At 37.1% G+C, this 20,757-nt stretch overlaps 1 protein-coding gene across 8 annotated transcripts in view; it reads left to right on the top strand.

Moving 5' to 3' along the window:
- ano5 (anoctamin 5) overlaps positions 1-20,757 on the top strand; it is a 75,401-nt gene that overhangs the window by 40,688 nt on the left and 13,956 nt on the right. For 6 of the 8 annotated variants that reach the window (XM_062967783.1, XM_062967786.1, XM_062967785.1 and 3 more), the window contains 13 exons: positions 2,365-2,433; positions 5,058-5,342; positions 8,591-8,704; positions 10,444-10,559; positions 11,819-11,953; positions 12,302-12,407; positions 12,510-12,570; positions 13,786-13,937; positions 15,557-15,634; positions 17,120-17,342; positions 18,560-18,729; positions 20,212-20,309; positions 20,593-20,723. In XM_062967783.1, the coding sequence (XP_062823853.1) occupies positions 2,365-2,433; positions 5,058-5,342; positions 8,591-8,704; positions 10,444-10,559; positions 11,819-11,953; positions 12,302-12,407; positions 12,510-12,570; positions 13,786-13,937; positions 15,557-15,634; positions 17,120-17,342; positions 18,560-18,729; positions 20,212-20,309; positions 20,593-20,723 (1,738 nt within the window). Of the gene's footprint in view, positions 1-2,364; positions 2,434-5,057; positions 5,343-8,590; positions 8,705-10,443; positions 10,560-11,818; positions 11,954-12,301; positions 12,408-12,509; positions 12,571-13,785; positions 13,938-15,556; positions 15,635-16,093; positions 16,169-17,119; positions 17,343-18,559; positions 18,730-20,211; positions 20,310-20,592; positions 20,724-20,757 lie in introns of all 8 variants that reach the window. The other 2 variants (XM_062967784.1, XM_062967787.1) reach the window with 1 other exon arrangement.

Here is a 20,757-nt window from a genome sequence, read left to right as displayed (position 1 = left end):
AATATGTGAATCTGGTATATGAGAAGTAATGATCACACAGTATAGAAATATCCTGGGCCTGTTTTAGCGCTGCATAGGTAGCAACCGGAAGAGGGTGACTAATATCACTGATTCATTGGGTCGTTTCCTAGAATTAATTTTCTAAACTTCCTGTTGTTTTGTAATATGCCCCTCTTATCAAAAGTACAAGATTTTTTTTACTTTTTTCTTTGCATTTACTTGTTCTGCACTTATATTCTGTGCCACCAAGAATACTTTGAACACATCCACTTTCTCCACACCATGCATCATTTTAAAGGCTCCCATCTTTATTTTCCCCTTAAACTGAGCAGCCCCAAGCATTGTAATCTTCTTTAATATGGATATTGCTACCACTTCTTAATTATAGTTATCCTTTTCTGCATTTCGCCAGCTCTGTGTTATGCATGTAGCCATCAAATCATTTTTTCAAACTGACATTTCCATGGCTAACAGGATGAATAATACTGGTAATAATCTATTTTAAAGAGCTGTTTTTTTCCTAAGGAATGTAGAATGTCAGGATTATTACACAAAGCAGACCAGGCCTTCAGAAAAATATTATAGAAATGCTGATTTTCCATCCCAGTTTCTAACAAACCCAGTAGGTCTTGTAGGTTCCAAAATCCAGGCTTCAAAGAGCTGTAGGAGAAGATTACATGTAGCTGAATCATGCTTTTACATTTTAAAAAAGCATACTGTAGATTCTGAAAAGGACATTCGGAATGTCTTGGGGATGATTATGGAATGGTCCAGAAGCTGGAATATGTGTGAGATGATGTTAGGTCCTGCCAGAGCACTAGTTGCCATCACTTGTAAATATTTAAAATAACTTCCAGTCTAGCTAATCTGTAGTTGGTCCTGCAAATCTGAAGATGTTAAGAGTTTTTCATGTAATTGGAAGAGTTTATTTATCTTTTGCTTCCATTTAAACCTTGAGATGAAACCATAAGCTCTATTAATGGTAGAACTAGTCCGGAAAATAATCACCAATTAATTTCAGGATTGGTTTGTTTTGATGATTTGGTGAGAACATGCACATACAGTGTAATTCTGTGCAGTAATCATTCTGTAATGTAGTGACTTGGCAGAGTGCTGTGGGCTAAGAATAGAAGCATTCTTGGGAATGCATCTGACAGCTGCACATTTTAGAAGTCTGTGTGCTTGCTTTGTTTTTCATGCATATGCTAATAGGCCACTTCAACATTTGTATAAAGAAGCACAGCTAAGAAACATATTTGACACTCTTCCACTTTCAACATTAAAAAAGAAGTCAACAGGGAGCTGAATTGCATCCAAAACATTATTTCTTTATTGTTGGATGATCAACATAGTTTGAAATTAATATAAAGCACTTCTTTAGTGTGGAATTTTGGCAATCTAGTCCTAAAATATTGTAGAATGGAAATCTCGCTGATTCCCTATCCATTTATGTCTAATTCATGCACATTTTAATGATTAGTTTTCTAATAGTGAGATGGCTATCTTTAGATTCATGTGGTAGGTGTGGAAAATTTCCCTATGAGGCAATTTTACCAAAACACAAACTATTATTTGCAGTGAGACATTGAAAAGTAAAAAAAAATAATCACAAGATCATAGATTTTTTAGTTAAAATAAACATATCAAAATAAAAGCCTTGCATGAGAAGCCATGACTTACAATTAGCAGGCTATAAAACTGTTATCTATGCAGCACTAACATGACTTTTAAAGATAACATATGTTGCCAGCTTATTATATTAAACTTCACCAGAACTTTAAACATAGGACTTTGACGCCTTTAATGATCTTCATAAACTTCACTGTGGGACTGAGCATTATTACTTTAAGGATGAAATTGGAATTAGTATACACACAAAATGGAAGTCAGCCAGCTGTGCAGATCATTCAGTGTAGAGCTAATAGTGTTTTATGACACAACAACTGCTTAATGAGTTGGAAGACCCTGCAAAAAGAAACCAGATATGAAACTGTCTGGAGGCCCTGTAGACAAATAAATATTTCAGACCTACCAGAAAGACAAATAAGATATTTTCCTGGACCTCCTGAAAGCCAATACATCTTTGAGAGGCACCCAGGTGGAAAGGATGATGCACAGACATGGGATCATTCCTGGACAAGGATGTTGCTCCATTCTCAATGACCATAAAAGATCATATGCAGACGGGGTGAGAAAGCCAGGGTATAAAAGAAGTAGGCATTGTACTCTTTCATATGGATATGTAATCCACAAACAGGATTTCAGCTAATAAGGCAAATTTTCTTTAATGTTAGAAGTTTATTTCTGTCAGTATTATATGCCATTACTATTTGGGGGAAAAATGTTTATTTTCTTTATCTTTAGGAACGGAGACGAGAATTCGAAAACAATCTAGCAAAGGCAGGTCTGGAGCTAGAAACTGAAGACAAGAAGGTAAATTTTTATTACACATATATACATATAATATAATATATAATATACATGCATACATACACACACACACACACACATATATATACACACAAGCAAGATGGAGATGAAGCTCTCAACTTGAAAATGCATAGGAAATAGAATATTTGTCACATAAGTAATGACAATATGATTGAGCAGTGAATGGAGTTTCCCACCCTTATGCTGATCAGACAATAATTAATATAGTGACTCAGTTCTTACCTTGCAATTTATACAGGCACGACTCAGCTCTACCGTATAGCTATCCCCATCTTATTTTGAGTTGCCCTGGTAAATCCTGGTTGTATGTACTATTGGGAAGACTAAATTTGTGTAACAGCCAGCAACGTGACTTCAAATCACAATGAAATATTCAAAGCCTGAAAAGTTTCACTTCCTTTTTAGTGCTCAGCATACTTTGTGTTTGCATGTATGGAGTATTTGGGGAAATGAAAAGGACTGACCCATCGCAGCAGAGCTTTTTTATATATTTTGTTCATATTGTGTAAACCTTGGTGAGTGTTTTGCTACACCAAAAACATAGAAATGAGAGAGGACTATTAAGACACAGCAAAGATTTGGGTCAAAAGATTGAAAATTATAAAACAACGGGATAGAAAATGTACTTTTAAAACATGCTGTTTTGTAAAATTCACAACTCTTGGTGTTCTCTGCCTTTTGTTTCAATTTTTGACTGATATTAAATTAGGACTTAAAATAAAAAAAACATAACTGCCTTGTTTTAGAGGCTGGGTTATATTGTTTTTACAGAGATCATATTTTTCTATCACCATTAAAAAGGATTTAGGGTATTGCTTATTATGCTACTTATCCTGGTTTAGTGTCGGTTACCCAGCATTTTAATACCATGCAGAAGCAAGATGTTTTGTTTTTGAGGGGAAGTAAGTGGCATTTGGTGTGCAGTGATAAGTATGAGGCTTGGACTGTAAACTGCTTTATAGACTACAGATACAATCAAAAGGAAATAGTTCTAATTTTTCACTCCCTAGTAACCCCCCCCCCCAAAAAAAAAAAACTTATGGGATTTATGTCCAGGAATATTACCCTGATCTTTTTTTTTTCTTTTCTGGTTTGCAATTCAGAATTTTTTGATTTCATTTATTCATTGTGTTTGAAATGGAAAGTTTGTCATGATTAAATACATTACAACTAGCCCTTATGCAGTATCTCTCTATGGAATGATCTTCTATTAAAACTCGGAAAGGCTGTTGTATATATCCGTATTATTATTGCAGTTTCAAATAATTCAACCAATAATTTGAAACAGTGCAATAATGATATGGAGTAATAAGATTGACAAGTGGACAAGCCTTGGAGTATGCTTTGAATTGCGTGATTTGAATTGATGTTTGATTAATATTTAATTGTATGGATTTTAATTGTACTTGTTTACTTTGATTTTAAATGTGTTAACATCAAATTGCTGCCTGCTCCAAAGGTCCCTGAGTCCCCCTGGGGGTGAGAAGGACGAGATACAAATGTGTGAAATATATAAATACATTTCTATATATGTTGAGAATTACTTATATGTGCAGCTGGGTTCTTGTTTGTGATTAATAATTGGAATTTGGCCTGGACTGTAGTTATATTTTCATATTTGTCTTGTCATACAAATTGCTGTTATGGGAAAAATCAGGGAAACTACAGTGGAAATACCAGCGTATCCTGGGGTCTGGGGGCAGTTTGGACAGTGAGATTGGGTTTGATTCAGTCTGATCCTTTGTGCAAACAGACACGGTTGCCATCACCCTTCCTTTGTGCTGATGAACACGAAAAAGGGGTTGCATCATGTTTGTGCCACTGTCTCTGCTCCTAGCCAGCCATGGGCCTGCATCCAAGCTCCTGCTGTTGCAGACCTCTCTGCTAATGTCAGACAGGTTGTCTGTGTGACTACAAAGAAGGACACATCCATCTCTATTCCTTGCTGCTTGTATGGGCACCCCATTCTGATTCCAAAAGCACTCACAATGGTCAAGAGCTTGGCTAGGAGCTTGTTGTGGGCCAGGAGCAGTGATAGTGGGAACACAGAGAAGGTGATGAAATCAGTGAATAGAATATAGATGTAGTACAGTGTAAATAGAACAATATGTGTACATACCAGGAAAGATTCTGGAACAAATCATTAAGAAAAGAATGCTGTGATCACTAAAAGTCAGCTTTGGTTTCTCAAAAACAAACAAGTTACCTCTTTTTCTGATAGAGGTACAAGCTTGGTAGATGCAGGGGAATGCTGCTTTGACTTCCACCCATGGGAGAAAAGCAGGATAAAAATAAATAAATGATAAATAATGTTATGGATGTAGCATATGTTGATGTCAGTAAGGCCTTTGACAAAGTCCCCCATGATCTTCTTGCAAACAGACTAGTAAAATGTGGGCTAGACAATACTATTGTTAGGTGGATTTGTAATTGGTTGTCTGACCAAACACAAAGGATGTTCACCAATGGTTCTTCTTCATCCTGGAAACTATGATTCTATGAGTATGTATTGTGGAGCAGGGTCTGATTATAGTTGTCTTATGTAGTATATTTTATAGTTTTAAAACAAATATAGAGATGTTTGACATCATTTTTTGTTGTTGCAGGAATCTGAAAATGGCAAAACTTATTTTGTGAAGATACATGCACCATGGGAGGTTCTGACCACATATGCTGAAGTGCTGAACATCAAAATGCCCATCAAGGAAAACGATATCCCCTGTGCTGTAGAAACCCCCTTTAACTGGGTGGCTTGGCCATTTAGGCTACCTGAGATTGTGATGCATCCAGAACCAGACTACTTTACAGCCCCATTTAGCAAGGAAAGGCAGGAACTCTACCTCATTGATGATGAGAATACATTTTTCTCCCCATCTGTCAGGAACAGAATTGTGAGTGCTTCCATTTATTGTGCAATTCAAACACACACAGGGCTCAGTTCTTTTGTCAGCCTTGGCTAGGATAAATTAATTTTATCAGTTGGATGTGCTGATTCACCATTCAGTTGATTGAATGGTTCTACTGTAGTTGCCACAAACAAATAGGAAGCCAGTTTACAACACACAGCTTACAATGGCGAAGTGCATATGCAGAAGCAAAAGACTTAATTGTTCTTTCTGAATTTCTGTTATTTGTTATTACATGTCTTCAAGTTGACCATGACCTATGGTGATCCTGTCATAAAGTTTTCTTGTCCAGGTTTATTCAAGGCAGGTTTTTCATTGGCTTCCTTTAAGCCTTAGAGAATATGGGTTTTCCAAGGTCACCCAATGGGTTTTAGGGATTCAGAACATGATACTCCAGAGCCCCGACCCATCACTCCAATCACTGCACCATGCCAACTTTTTTATGAACCCATGTAGAGTGACATGTTCAAATGTTTGGAGCAAATGAAGAAATAGCTTACATGTATCCCTCACTGAGAATATACTACTACAGTACAAAAGCACTGTACAGTACAAAAGCAGCCATATCTCTCTTCATCCTCACTCCATAGATGGAGCTATATGCAGGCATGTAGCTGGAGGGGGGGGGGGCTTGAGGGGCTTCAGCCTCCCCCCCCCCCCCCCCCGCCCGAAATTCTCAGGGTGGTCCACAAGAAGGCCTTAGATTTGTTATTTCAACTGTTAAGTTCATTCATATCATGATCTGATCACCATGCTCAATATATCCCATATGCATGGGGGGTATTGGGATAATAATATAAAAGGTTTGCTAGGGTAGACCCTCTCCTGCACAGACTCAACCCCCCCCCCCCCGCCCAAACCAAAATCCCAGCCCCTCCCGAAACAAAATCTGGCTACGGGCCTGGCTATATGGTATTTCTGTAGGTCAACTACCTTTCCCCATAATAGCCTTGCTACCAGGCACTTGATACTTCTTTATGAAAATATTCCATTGGATGAAATCTGCTCTAAATTCATAAAGCACATTTATGAATTTAGGACGATGCTACAGGGATGTGTCAACTAACGGATACAATTAAGAAACTAGAACTTTTAGTGCAGCTGTATTGAGTATTCAGTGTATCATTAGAGTTGCTAGCCTTGTGGAACAGACCTTTATTTTCTTCCCAAAAATATTTTGCTTTAGCAAAGAAAGCTATTTATCTCTGGTGCATCAGCTGATGAAGATGAAACCACATGCTTTGGGGTTTTTAAAACAAAAATAATATCTTAAGATGTGAGATGCCAAATTGCCAAATTGCTATGTCCCTGCTAGCTTCCTGCTCACAAAAACATTTGATCTGACAGACCAGACTGGGTTCATAGAGACTTTTAGCAGCTATGACCCTAGAAACTCACTGTTCAGAAGGCAGCACCAAGGCTTCAACCACCTGCCCACACTTCTCTTCAATCATAGATTATATGTATGATTTTTCCCTTTACAAAAGTATTTTAGTATCTGCTTAATTGAGCTAAAGTAAAAATAATACTTTTATAGTGAAACAGTGAAATGCACCCATTAATATATTGGATAATGGCTTTAATTGGGTTTTTTAGCAATTAAATTTTGCGGCAGTGTCATTGCTAGCCCTTGTGGCCCTATAGCCTTTTTTTCCTCCATCTGTTTTGGGGCTCAATCTGGAACCAATTTTGGGCAATTTGTCTGCTTTTAGCTGACACTGGTTCTTCCTCAACGTGTGTTGAGCGCCACCATCTCAGATCTAGCCATTTTCATCTGACAACATGGGGAGATAGCAGACATGTCAGACAATGAAAGTCAGAGCAGATATCTTCAACACTATAGTTTTACTGGCAATGTTATATGCATCTGAGACATGGACAACAACAAAGTTAAGAGTAGGAAAAACTGGTGGTAACTCAGAGACCAATGGGAAGAAGGATGTTTGGCATGACGATAAGAGATAAAGTCAGCAATAAAAAGCTGTGTCAAATAATATGACGTAGTCAATGAAATCTAGAAGATGGGCAGGACATAAAGCACAAACAAAATTCAACCGATGAACATATCGACTAACGAACTGGATACCAAGAGGACACAAGCAGCCCTTAGGCAGACTTTGTATTTGATGGGATGAGCCAATGGTTAAGCTATTTGGCCAGAAATAGAAAAGAAAAGCAGAGGATTGTATAGGGTTGTTGTATGTTTTCTGGGCTGTATGGCCTTATGTTCCAGAAGTATTCTCTCCTGACATTTTGCCCACATCTATGGCAGGCATCCTCAGAGGTTGTGAGGTTTGGAGAAACTAAGCAAGGAAGGTTTATATATCTGTGGAAAACCCAGGGTGAGAGTTGGAGGCCAGTGTGAATGTTGTAGTTCATCACCTTGATTAGCATTGAAATCCACAAGCATGTGGACAACTTCAACAGAAAGCAGGAAACCATGAAAATGAACAAAATCTGGCTACCAGTATTTAAAAACTCAAAAATCAGAACAGTAAATAAGAAGCAACACTCTGAAAACAGAGGAGTTTTAGACATGAATCAACCAGGGGCCACTAACGACTCTGAACAAAGGATGCCCCCAGGCAGGAAGAAGCCAGGAGATGAAGCTATTCAGTGCTAATCAAGGTGATTAACTACAACATTCACACTGGCTTCCAACTGACAAGAGCTCTTCTCTCACCCTGGACTTTCCACAAATATCTAAACCTTCCTTGCTTAGTTTCTCCATACCTCACAATGTCTGAGGATGCCTGCCATAGATGTGGGTGAAACGTCAGGATAGAATACTTCTGGAACATGGCCATACAGCCCGGAAAACATACAACAACCCTGTGATCCCAGCCATGGAAGCCTTCGACAACACAGGATTGTATATTTTGGCAAATGGTAGATTTGCATGAAACCCAAAGGAGTGGATCGATGACAAATCAAATGACAGGATAGACTTTTGTTGGTGAAGTCATGTACAGAAAGACACAGCACATGACACACTTTTTCATAAGGCAAACTGGTTTTTCTCTTTCTCTCTAAAATTTATACAGAAATATTTTAGTATTTAAATGAAACAATTTACCATTTTAACAATCAAAATTCATTTAATTGGTGGATATACCTATTTTTGGATGATAAAGAGGAAGAGAAAGAAATTTCATTGCCATTGAAATACATTTCGTTTGGCAAGGAAGATATTGATTTTAAGCTGTGCATTCTAACTTTCATACCTCTTTTAGGTTTTCTATATTTTGACAAGATGTCCTTATGGAACTGAAGAAGGGAAGAAAAAGTTTGGCATCAAAAGGTTGATAAATAATGGCACCTACTCTGCTGCTTATCCTCTCCATGATGTAAGTAACATCGTCATAAATTCTTTCAGTCTTTTATTCCTAAAATGTCTGCCCCCCCCCCCCCCCATATCTGTTTTTAATTGACACATTATGTTCTCTGGCTTGTATAACACATTATGTCCTCTGGCTTTATAACACCTGCATTTCTCTGTAATTGTGACTGTTATAACACATATATGTAAATGCACATTGCTAAGCTGAGACGGCGCTTATTGCAGGCTGCAAAAGAAGTGAAAACAGGAAGCGGAAAGAGACCAGTAATTACAGCAGTGCTGTAATTAATATTAAGGTGGCAAGGTTGGATATACTCTTATGTCACAGTGCCCTCTGTTGGCATGCAGTCATAGCTTTACTTGTTCAATTATTTTTTCCCCTTCTGTCAGGACTACAGAGGTAAAATTGTTGAAGCTATAGGAGGAGGTTTGGGATATGTTGAAGATGGTGGGAGGAATTCTTGAGGGGGGTTTCAGAAATTTTTAAAATCTTTTTTTATAACAATAATGTAATATATTGTTTGAAAGTAATTTTATTATTTTAGGAATTTCAAAATTCTTATGCCAGAGTTCACTAAGGCAGTTCTGAATGTGTAACCACCTTAGTAATATAATGACATTGTGTCCCCTGCCTAACAATCTTCCATCCCTATTTAATGGTCAACAGCCACAGTAGTCAGTACGAAGTCTGTTTCGCTGTCAATCAGAAAGCAGCTGATTGAGGTTCCCATCTTCCCCCATAAGCCATTGAATCATAGAATCGTACAGTTGAAAGGGACTCCACTCAGCTGCTTCTCGGTTAGCCATTGATTGCACTGGATGCTACCTAATAAGTGGGAAATGGGTTGCCGTTACGTATCCCCTAAACTAGTGAATATGTGGGATCATGAATATGAATATTCTGGGTTAAACATTTGTGAATGTCAACCATTATATATAACTTTGTTATAAAGTTATCACATTTGCCATATTAAAAGTACAGTTTATTCAGAATAGAAATGCAGATTGAACTTACTTTTGAAAACATGAATGTATGTTTGTATTTTGCTAAATAATATGTTATCTTATCCTGAATTGTAAGGGACAATTAAGTTATAAGGAACCTTTGATTTTCTCAGTTTGAGAAACTGGCAAAAAAGCTGAATAAATAGAGCAAAACATCAACATTAGTAAAACAGACCAAAAATCCTTTTGGTCTCCACTACTTTTCCATAGTGTCAAGCAGACATTATGCACTTATTTCCATAAAATGAGCAGAAATGAAACCAAGCCCAGATCTTGATAATGTAGATATTGTTACATAGACATCTTCCTCTTTCATAGCGTTTAGAAACAATTTTGGGATACTAATATATCAAAACCTTGTCTTGTTTAATCTAAAAGAAAATATTCCATAATTTTTTTCTGTTTTGCTGCCTGATCTGTTTTTTTTCCCAGAGAAAAAAATGTTTCCCCTACACCAATGTTTTTATTCCATCCCACACCTTCACCTTTGTAACTGAACACATAATTCTTATTACAAACATATATTTATTACTATGAACATACAACTGAATGTTACCTCTTCCCTTCCTTGCAACTAAAAACACACTGAAATCTGGGTGTCTCTTCTCTCTTTCTTCTTTGTCTGTTTGTCTGTCTGTCTGCCAATCTATCATTTGCAGACTTCTGGTATTGGAACAAACTGAGGTTGCCACTAACTCCTCTGTTTTGCTTCTTATTTTATTCAATTGTTCACTGATACAGTGTCAGTACTGGAGGAAGGCAAACGATCCAAAATGTGAAAATGAGAGATACACATTATACAGGGAGTGGGCAAGGTTCCCTCGCTTTTTCAAAGAGCAGCCTTTGGATCTTATCAGGTGAGGGCTTTGCACGTTGATATTTGTGGAGTTTGTGGGCTTGTACTGTGGACATTTTAAAGCTGATCCATTGTTGCAAAGAACTTGCATAGAAAACAGTTTTTAATAAATTGGACCAGCACTGGAGGTTTTTTTAAAAAAAAAATAAAAACAGAATTTTATGAAAAGCATTGCCAAAAGATAATGTGCTAAATCCATTGTTATGATACACTATGAGTAATGAATGGTATATCTCCACCTATGTAACAGGAATTGCTTCCTTTGCTCTCCCTCACAGCTCTCTGTTGTCATCCCAGATATCTGATCCAGATGTTTTTTTCTAGCTATTGAGAGCAAATTTTGAGGACTGTCAGGGAAAAGAGGAAGACATTCTTCTCCATTTTCATTAGCAGAATGACACTTCTGGATCCAGCTTTTGGGATTAGTACAGGTCAAGCATATCATGCAGTCATTCCAAAGCTAGATTTACTTCGCAAATAAACCCAAAAAGTTGATGGTTTTCCTCATCATTTATTGGTGTAAAGCTGCTTTAATTTATTGGGTTCCTTTTATATGACATTTACCTGTGATGATTGCCTGTATTTCTCCATTCCACCACCATCCTCCCAAAGGCACTCCTTTCAACTAGACAAAAGACAAGAAAAATGGGGGGTTGGAGTTGGGCTGATTTCCTGTAAAAAGACTTCATAAAAAGAAGCTTCTTGTTAGAGACTTCGTTAACTAAGGTTTGCCGGCAACTAGAATTGTATTACCGTAAGCTTATCAGCATTACAGTGTTTTCTCGCTACTTCGTGGTTCACTTTTCACTCCCTCGCTGTTTCGTGGGTTTTTGCAGTGTGCAAATGGGTTTGAAAGGGGGAAAGGAAGAAATAAATGGAGAGGGGGGAGGGTAGGGAAGGGTTGGAAATAAAAAAAGGGTTATTTAGCTTCCATTCTTTTTCTCTGCTGGTATACTGTATATTGTAACTGCTAAAATAAAGTACATACTCCATTGTAGTAAGTGGTCTGTAGTTTGCTGTCCTCCACACATAGAATAAATATAGTGTCCCTACTTTGCGGATTTTCACTTGTTGCTGGTGGTCCAGGAACGTAACCCCCATGCTAAGTGAGGGAACACTGTACTTTGAAATTTGTTTGGTAACATTAAATGGAAATGTGCCCACTTACCTTTATTTGTAGTTATCTTTTTGTTGCATTCTTTTCCAAAGATGCTGACTTTTTCTTGTGTTTTCTTATTTCACTGCATGATTCTCCTGCAGGAAATACTATGGAGAAAGAATTGGCATCTATTTTGCCTGGCTGGGTTTCTACACTGAAATGCTCTTCTTTGCAGCTGTTGTTGGTTCAATTTGTTTTCTTTATGGTGCCTTTACAATGAATGAAAATATGAGTAGGTAAGTGTAAACTGCAAAACGTTATATGACTAATGTTTGAAGAAAGCTGTTTGTTTACTCTTATGAATCTGTTTTCATTTTTAAAACTATGTTTCCTGTAATTTTTCTAACTATGTGAAGTTACTGCCTGGTTCTGTGAGCTTTTTGTAGAAATATTAAACACATAAACTAGTTGCTGAATTGGTTATCATATCTTAAGCACAAAACTACCTATAATTTTGCACAGAAAGGGATAGCAGTGCTTCATATCATATGCCTGCATGAAGTAGCAGTATACTTGTGAAAAAGCATAAATTATGTAAGATCATGCCTAATTACATGTAAGACAATCTTATTTGTCCTCTTCAGCCGAGAAATTTGTGAACCCAGCATTGGGGGAGAAATTATCATGTGCCCATTATGTGATATAAAATGTGACTACTGGAGGCTTAACTCCACATGTGAAACTTCAGAGGTCAGTATTTGTTCCTGAGGCTTTTGAGTTCTTTTTAAAAACAATAAATTCATTTATTCTGGTATAGTTTTTTTCAAATAATTATTTATTTTTCTGTTTCAGTACTCCCATTTGTTTGACAATGTGGCAACCCTCTTTTTTGCCATTTTTATGGGTATCTGGGGTGAGTATATTTGTGTTACTGCTGAACACAAGATCTTCTACTTGTGGAACAGAGATTCTGAATTCACTCCTTAACACAAAAGTTGTGTTCAGATGCTTGCAAAAGTTATAATCATTATATAGCAAAGCCTCCATGTGATTAGAAACTCTGAAAAGACTCTGTGTAAATAATTTAAGTCTTGTGTATAGTCAGATCCCAGCCAAATACATGTCTGTGCAACAATTCATTGGTTAAATCCAAAAGAAAATTGTCAAATGGGGCCATTTAGTAATGATTGATGTAGTTTCTATAGGGCTAACCAACGTTTCCTATATAAATGTCAACTGTCACTTATTTCATTCTTATCTTAGAATGAATACTTTCAAGAATTTTCTACTCATTGGATGAGATTCTAAGAGTTTGCCATTTTTTGAGATATTTAACATTTTTGAAGAAGCGTGTTTTCCAGAAGAAACAGTGACTGATACCTTGTTAAGCTGTTACAAGGCAATAAGCTAGGCGTACAACATCATAACTGTTTGATATTCACATTTATGATTGTGATACAATTGCCATGCCTGCAAGTGCCTCCTATACACTATTACATCTAAGTAGCTATATCAAGAGATACTCACGGGTTGGTAAATGAAGAATGATGAATTTCACCCCCTCTCTCTCCAGCAAGAGAGGTCTGGATAAATCATTCTGTGGTGCCCACTTGCCTGGATTTTTCAGTGTGTTTGTGAAGGCTGGGTGAGAATACAGGGCATTGGAACAGCTTTATAACTATGTGTCCAATGCAAGATATCAATCAGAGTTTTCTGTGATTTAATTCAAAAAAGGTTGATTTTTTTTCACTAGAAAATGGGGGGAGGGGTCTTTGCAAACAGACATTTTATTTCAATATCATATTTTATTGAGAACAAAAACAATTGCATTCTTTACATTCTGAGACTTCATATTATTGTGCATAGATTATTCCAATGCGCAACCCTTAATATTCAAAAATAAGCAAGCATGTCAGTCTGACCAAACTTTTTTTCCAGGTCCCAAAATTGCAGATATATTAGATTCTGATTGAGGAAATGAATCAAAGGGAATTCAGATCAGCTTTACTAAACAAATACCTAATTGATCCAAAAAGATATATTTGGCAGTGTTTATGCTTTATACTTACCTACTGCGCGTTGCATAACCTTGTCAGTTCTTGTTTTCTTTCATACTCTCCAATTGCAGTTACCCTTTTTTTGGAGTTTTGGAAACGTCGTCAAGCTCGACTTGAATATGAGTGGGATTTAGTTGATTTTGAGGAAGAACAGCAGCAACTACAATTAAGGCCAGAGTATGAAGCAAAATGTACCCAAAAGAGAAAGAATCCAGTGACTCAGGTAATTAGAGGCAGGAAGAGACTGCTTTCCAGAATACTGAAATACAAATGTAGAGCTTAAAGAATACATAAGAATTCAGCTAGATATTAGCAGTCTTTTAACAGTTTGGTCATTCATCCTGATAGGACAGCTTTTCATTCTTTAGTATGGAATTGTGCCAAAAAATTACAGAACTGTGTTGATTCACCTGTGTCATCAGAAGATACAGTTGTGCAAATGTTTGGAAAGAGGTACAACTCAACAAAATTTGAAAGTTTACTTGTTGGCTAGTAATATTCAGAATTCTTTCATCTACCATGTCTGCGCTAGTCTTGGGATTCTGGAAGTTATGATCCAAAAAAGTAACTTCTGCACCTCAGACATCAGTTCTTAGAATAAATATATGGAATTCCAATTATGTGTATAGTCAGATATTGAAATTATTGCTTCTTGTTCCAATTGTGAAAGATAGGCATTCCCGTGAAAAAGCATATTTTTCTTCACCATTAAATTGAGATCATTCTTATGTTTCATGGTGATGGTTGAAAATTATATACTTGATAATTGTATACTTGAATACAATTAATTCCTCAGGAAGGAAGCTGCTACCTAACCAGTTCCTGAGATGCTAGTTTTAAGTGTAAGGTCTTTTTGTTTCTTTGGGCATGGGTATCATTCAGTGCCTTAAATGTATATTTAAATGTATAATTATGTATATTTTTTAATGTATACTCTTAATTTTATTGAAATTTTTAATCTCGATGGATTTTTAAATCTGATGTAAACTGTTTTTTGATGTGTATGTTTATATTGTAAGCCGCCCTTAGTCTCCTGATGGGTGAGAAGGGCGGGGTAGAAGTGATGTAATAAATAATAAATAAATAAGTTCTTTGCCTTTCCTTCTGGAATACGGCAATCCTAGGGGACCTGGGGAAAAGGTGTATTTTGTAATCAATTGCCAGCTCCCAGACTGCTAAATGAATGGAGAGAAATAGCAAAACAATGGCTGAAGTCCTTCAGTTCTCCAAACCTAAAAGTTCTCCAAACAAATATGTACTATAAGTCAGGTTTTAACTCCCATGCTCCTAGCTGGTTTTTATGCTTGGAGAAGGGAGCTGATTTACCCCCACCAAGCAGTTCCCTCAAAGTGAAATATGTAACCAACCAGTCCTATGGCCTCTCTTGGCACCTTCAATGTGATCTGGTGGCTACAAGGCAACACAAAGTCCAAATTTGGATAAACTAAGGTATTTGCAGATATACAACTTTACCTTTCCTCTTTTGATGGTGTATGCAGAAATACAGTTAGAAAATTACCAGTTAACAACATATAATATTCAGTTTGGGTTACTAAACCAAGATCTTCAACCATAGTTTGAAGCTGGTTTAAGACCATTTGTTCTGAAGCTGGCAAGCATAGTTTCTAGTTTAAACAAGAGAGTTAATTGGAGCCCTCTAGGTTTGACTCCGTGTGCTATGAAATGAGCAAAGGCAGTGTGTATGTAACCAAAACAATTACAGATGTTTTTGGCTTGCACAAGTCCAGTCTTGCACAAGTCTTGCACTGATAACTGGTGTTTGTTAATTAAATATTGTCAAATTCTTTACCTTTTTTGTAACTGCGTGGTCTGATATTTTAGGAACTAGAATTGATTAAAAGGAAGAGTTTACATGAATATGGGAAACTAAGCTTGTTGTACTTTGGAGTGTTGTTTTGGGTAAGACAGGTCTACATGACCTCTGCTTTTTTCAGTGGCAACTAACGAAATGAGACATTTCTTCAAGTGGGGAAATAATTTTAAAAACTTGAAATCATGGAGGATGATGGTGAATAAGAAATAACTGTGTGTGATGGATGAAGAGTGCTGAAAGCCGCATTCAGCTCCAGCATCTCCCTTCAGTTTGCAAACCTGGAAAGGACAAAAATAAAATGACTGTGCCTTCTCAAAAGGATAACTATTCTTTGTTTTTGCCTTTCCATCCATATATTGTTTCTTGAATCCTCCATTTTTATCTTTCTCCCTTAAGAGGAAATGTGCCAAAATGCTCTCTTTCAGGGTTATCCGAATGGTTTTCTTGGGGTGTGTTTGCTTTCTCACAGAGGTTGAGGTTGCTTTCTGCTGTGCTCAGTACAAGATGGGTGGTGATGTGTGCTATGCTTGCTTGACTTGTTTCAGGAGCTGGAGCCTTATTTGCCTCTAACTAGTCAGGCTCTACGGTTCTGCATCTCAGGGACGACAGTGTTGTTCTGGGTGAGCATCTTTTTGAATCTTCACTTGGACACACATAACAGTAACTGGTAACCTTTTAAAGCTTGACTTTGCTTTGCACCTCTTCTTGGTGTGCTGCTTGCTACAAGGCCCATGGACATAAATTTTCCCAGCTGTTTTCCTGCTGTCTTGCAAAGCACACATTCAGTGATATAGCACAGTAGTCAATTCTTTGTAAATTATAAAGTGGAGCCTAAATTTCCCAGAATATCTTCAGATGCCTGAAAACCTAATTATAAAATTTATTGTCATAATCACTGGACATTTAACTTTAGACCAACCTCCGTGATCTTAATGGTCTGGAAAAATTGTGTCATGGATTGCGTCAATTCAGCACAGTCAATTCAACTTTCCAGTCTGCGGTTGTACCACATCCATCTTCTATTTCAAGACAGGGAGAAGAGAATGCTCATGTTTGGAAAGTGAGACAGAATACAATATTTTTAATCTACATAAGGAATATCCAGCTCCTTTACCTATAACTGTACCAGTGTGTTTTGAAATTCCTCTGGTGTGCTTTGCATGAACTTGCATGATGTACTTGTAGTCATTTTTAATATTTTGAATAAATCAACAATTACAACTATGTTAGAACTATCACTTTTGATTGAAGATGGGAGCTGCCTGCTTTAACTAGATGCTAAATAAAAAAAGGATGTTCCTTTAATTTAGAAAATTAAGACATCAGGGGGAAAAGCCTCGCTTGCTTTCTGATTGACTTGATAGTGTTCTATAGAAAGAAGGATATGTGCAATGGAAGAATATTTTTAAAAACCCTCCTGTTTACAATCTGAAGTGATACATCGCTGCATGGTCATGTTACACTATTATTTGTGATATATAGTTTGGCTCTTTCAGTTTTGCACATTCTAAAAGAGTAAAAACTGTTCCTATGAATTACCAATGTTCTTGCCTCTCCTTGGTTTCTCTTAGATCTCTTTAATCATAGCAAGTATGATTGCTGTGATAGTTTATCGCCTTGCTGTTTATGCTGCTTTTGCCAGTATCATGGAGAACACACAAACTCTGCAGCCCATCCGAGGTTTACTGACGCCTCAACTGGCCACTTCAGTCACTGCATCATTCCTGAATTTTGTCATCATTATGATTCTGAATTTCTTATATGAGAGGATAGCTATCTGGATCACTGATATGGGTAGGTATGTTGCAAGAAGTCTGAAATGACAGAACTATGTGTGCACACACACGTGATTCAGTTGGCACTGGAAACAGAAGATGTAAACATTCAGATACAAATTGGAATCTAGCATCCCTGAGAAAAAGATTTGGTCCCAAATTGTCCACAACTTCCATTCTGGTTTAATAATCTTAAAATAAGAGCTTGGGCATATATCATTGAAGCAGGGTTAAATTTGCTGATGACATCTTACCAGTTTTGCAGTATCACAAAAGAAGATGAGAATACTCACAGATGATCCAGTCCTCCTCTTCTAGTGATTATAGTATTCATAGTTTACCCTTTTTATGAATTTCCTTCCAAGTTGACATGAGTCAACAATATGTGTAGGCATTTGCTACAGCTCTGTTACTTTTGTAAATTAAAAAAAATGACATTCTATACTGTATTATAATGTGCTAACACCACAACTCTCAGACTGGGACTGTTACATTCATTTGTGTTGTTAATTTACTCACTTAAGTGGTATTTATTTCGCATACATATATTTTATCAGTAATGAGATTATAAAAGCATAATTGATATTATTATACTTTGTCTCTTCGTTTTTATAAGAATAACCTGTTGACAACTCCATTAGTGCCCTCTACTGGTAAGAAGGTAATTCATGGTCTCACAGTGTTTTAGGAAACTGATTTCTTTTCCAAGACTATCCTATATAGTCATGTATTAGATTTTTAATAATCCCCAAAACCTGTGTCAGCTTATCACGAGTTGATGTGAGTGTTGTACTTTCACTCTTATTAAAAACGAACCATCCCCTTCCATGGTTAGAGTGACAAAACTCAATAGCCTTATCCATCCTGGGAGAACCTTTAAAAAAACACTGATCCCCTTTATCCTCTCCGTCATGGCACCATTTCTGGCCATTTTGAATGCTTTGGTGGGGAAATTGCGATGGCAACCAGGGACAGCTGGTCCCCTGAATTGGTGCTTCCCTTTTTCTATGAAATGACCCTCAATTTATTTATGAGTCATATCAAAATTCATATTTTTGGCCCCAAAACCTGCTCTCAACTTATACATGAGGTCAACTTATACATGAATCTATATGGTACTTGTTTTTCAATGCTAAAGTTTAATTCTAATTTGTCAGCCTGTGATAGTGGCTTGATGAACTTGCTTGCTGTTAGTGGTGTAAACTTTATGAAATCTGTTTATTTTTGGTCTTGTAGAAATCCCAAGGACTCACTTTGAATATGAGAACAGACTCACTATGAAGATGTTCTTGTTTCAGTTTGTCAACTACTACTCTTCATGTTTCTATGTGGCTTTCTTCAAAGGGAAGTTTGTGGGCTACCCTGGCTCTTACACATATATGTTTGATCGGTGGAGAAATGAAGAGGTATGTAATATTTTTACAACTAAACAGACCACCCAAAAGTTTTTCATTATAGTCCAGAAAGTTAACGTTAGGTTAACATGAAAAAACATTTGTGTTATAAACATTTTATCTATTATTCTGACCTTACAAAAAAGAGGATATACATAGGTGAAGATACCTTTAGAAATATATTTCTGACTATCTGCGGACAAGGTTTCCTTGGCTGCATGCCTCAAAGCTTTAAAACAGTACAGCAGACAATAGTGTTCTATTGTTCTCAGGATACCAATAGGCTCATCTCCAGTTTGAGCACTGATGAGTTTGACTAACTTTTTATCCAAAAAATGATTGAGTATTTTCATTTATTACCAAGTTCTAAGCCATTGGTAAAGCCATCCTAGTAACAGGCAAAATGGCCTCTGGAATGAGAAACTAGGAGGCAGAATGGGCAAAGAAGAGAGTCATACATGGGTAGAAAAGAGAGATGCAGAATTATCTATTTAAATTTCTCCACCAAATGTTGGATGACTAACTTCTAATACCATATTTCATCACATTTTAGTTGCCACCACACAATAGTTGCACTCCTATTTTTCTCTCCCAGATCAGTATTTTTTTGTTTCCTTCCATAATAGTCTCATCTTTGATTCACCATCCCAATGCACTGCTGAGAGAGGACCCACAGAAAGTGTAGCAGAGGAAGGCAGCCTCCCTGCTGTAAACAGTCTAGCTGGGCTTCCATCTCTAAGTGTCTAGCTGCACTACATAAACAGCTTTGCTCACCTGCCTTTCAGGAAGCACCATAGCTGAAAGGAGCAGATGCACGGGCAAGTGAAGCAGTGTACCTGAAAGGTGGGTGCATGGGCAAATGAAACATCATACCCAAAAGGCAGGCAGGTGGGTGAAGCTGTTGTTTATATAATGCAGCAAGAGACATGGAGAAGGAAGCCTAACTAGATGATTTACAGTGGCCTGATCTTTTCTCACTGTGTAATAGTCACATACCTCCTTTTTTGGTCAAAAAAGGGATAAAAAGTGTAACTATTATGTGATGAAATGTACGCAATGAAATGCAGTATTTGAAACAGGCACATTTTCCTATTTCTGACTCTTCCTATCAGTACAGCCAGAAAGTCTTCCATGGTATTTTGTGGTTATAAAGTTGTACAAATAGCTTGAATCAATAGATACTGTGACTGTTGGGCATCATGCATTAGGATACTCAGTTCCAGAGCCTGATGTATGTTATATTATTTTATTGCTCCTTAGCCTATTTTAGGAAGGAAGATCTTAAGAGAGAAGGAACTTCTCAATATAAACATACATATTCTCCCTTCCTAGGGAGAATGAGAAAAAAGAATTTCACATACTTGGACTCTGGAATTGCCTAGAGAGTTAACCTCATAACTGAGTATTCTTCCCACATTTTTTTTTTAAAAAAAATAGCACTGTGTTTTCAAGTGACAGACTAGTTACATGTTTGGTTGCTTTTCTTTTATTTAGTGTGATCCTGCAGGATGCTTGATAGAACTAACAACACAGCTTACCATTATCATGGCTGGCAAACAAATTTGGGGTAACATCCAAGAAGCCTTTGTACCGTAAGTTATGCACTAATACTGACTCCATTGTCTTTTTAAAAGACAGCAAAAAAATATTCCATGAGGAGTTCCGTTGTATTCAGCATGTGATTGCAATTGTGTGATTTGGAATCCTGAAATAGATCTGTGGTGATCCTGTAATTTTGGGCTTCTCCAGCCTTGACGTAGTCCTATAAACTGCAATTTGTGGATGAAATGCTTTGAAAACAAAACTCTGTTCTCTAGTTTTGGGTCCCTGGTGGAATTAATCCCATCCTATGGATTCTGTCTTCCTAAACTACAGGTGGATATGGAATTGGTGGGGTCGTCGGAAAGCCAGGAACAATCCAGAAAATTTGTATGGTCGATGGGAGCAGGACCATGATCTACAGAACTTTGGAGCTTTAGGCCTATTCTATGAGTATTTGGAAATGGGTAAGCACAAATGTTGCCTATGACATCGAAAGCA

This window comes from Anolis carolinensis, chromosome 1 (genome assembly GCF_035594765.1).
Source record: "Anolis carolinensis isolate JA03-04 chromosome 1, rAnoCar3.1.pri, whole genome shotgun sequence".
In the NCBI taxonomy this organism is placed as follows: domain Eukaryota; kingdom Metazoa; phylum Chordata; class Lepidosauria; order Squamata; family Dactyloidae; genus Anolis; species Anolis carolinensis.
Note: the sequence above shows the minus strand (reverse complement) of the source record. Positions and strands in the feature narration are given on the sequence as shown.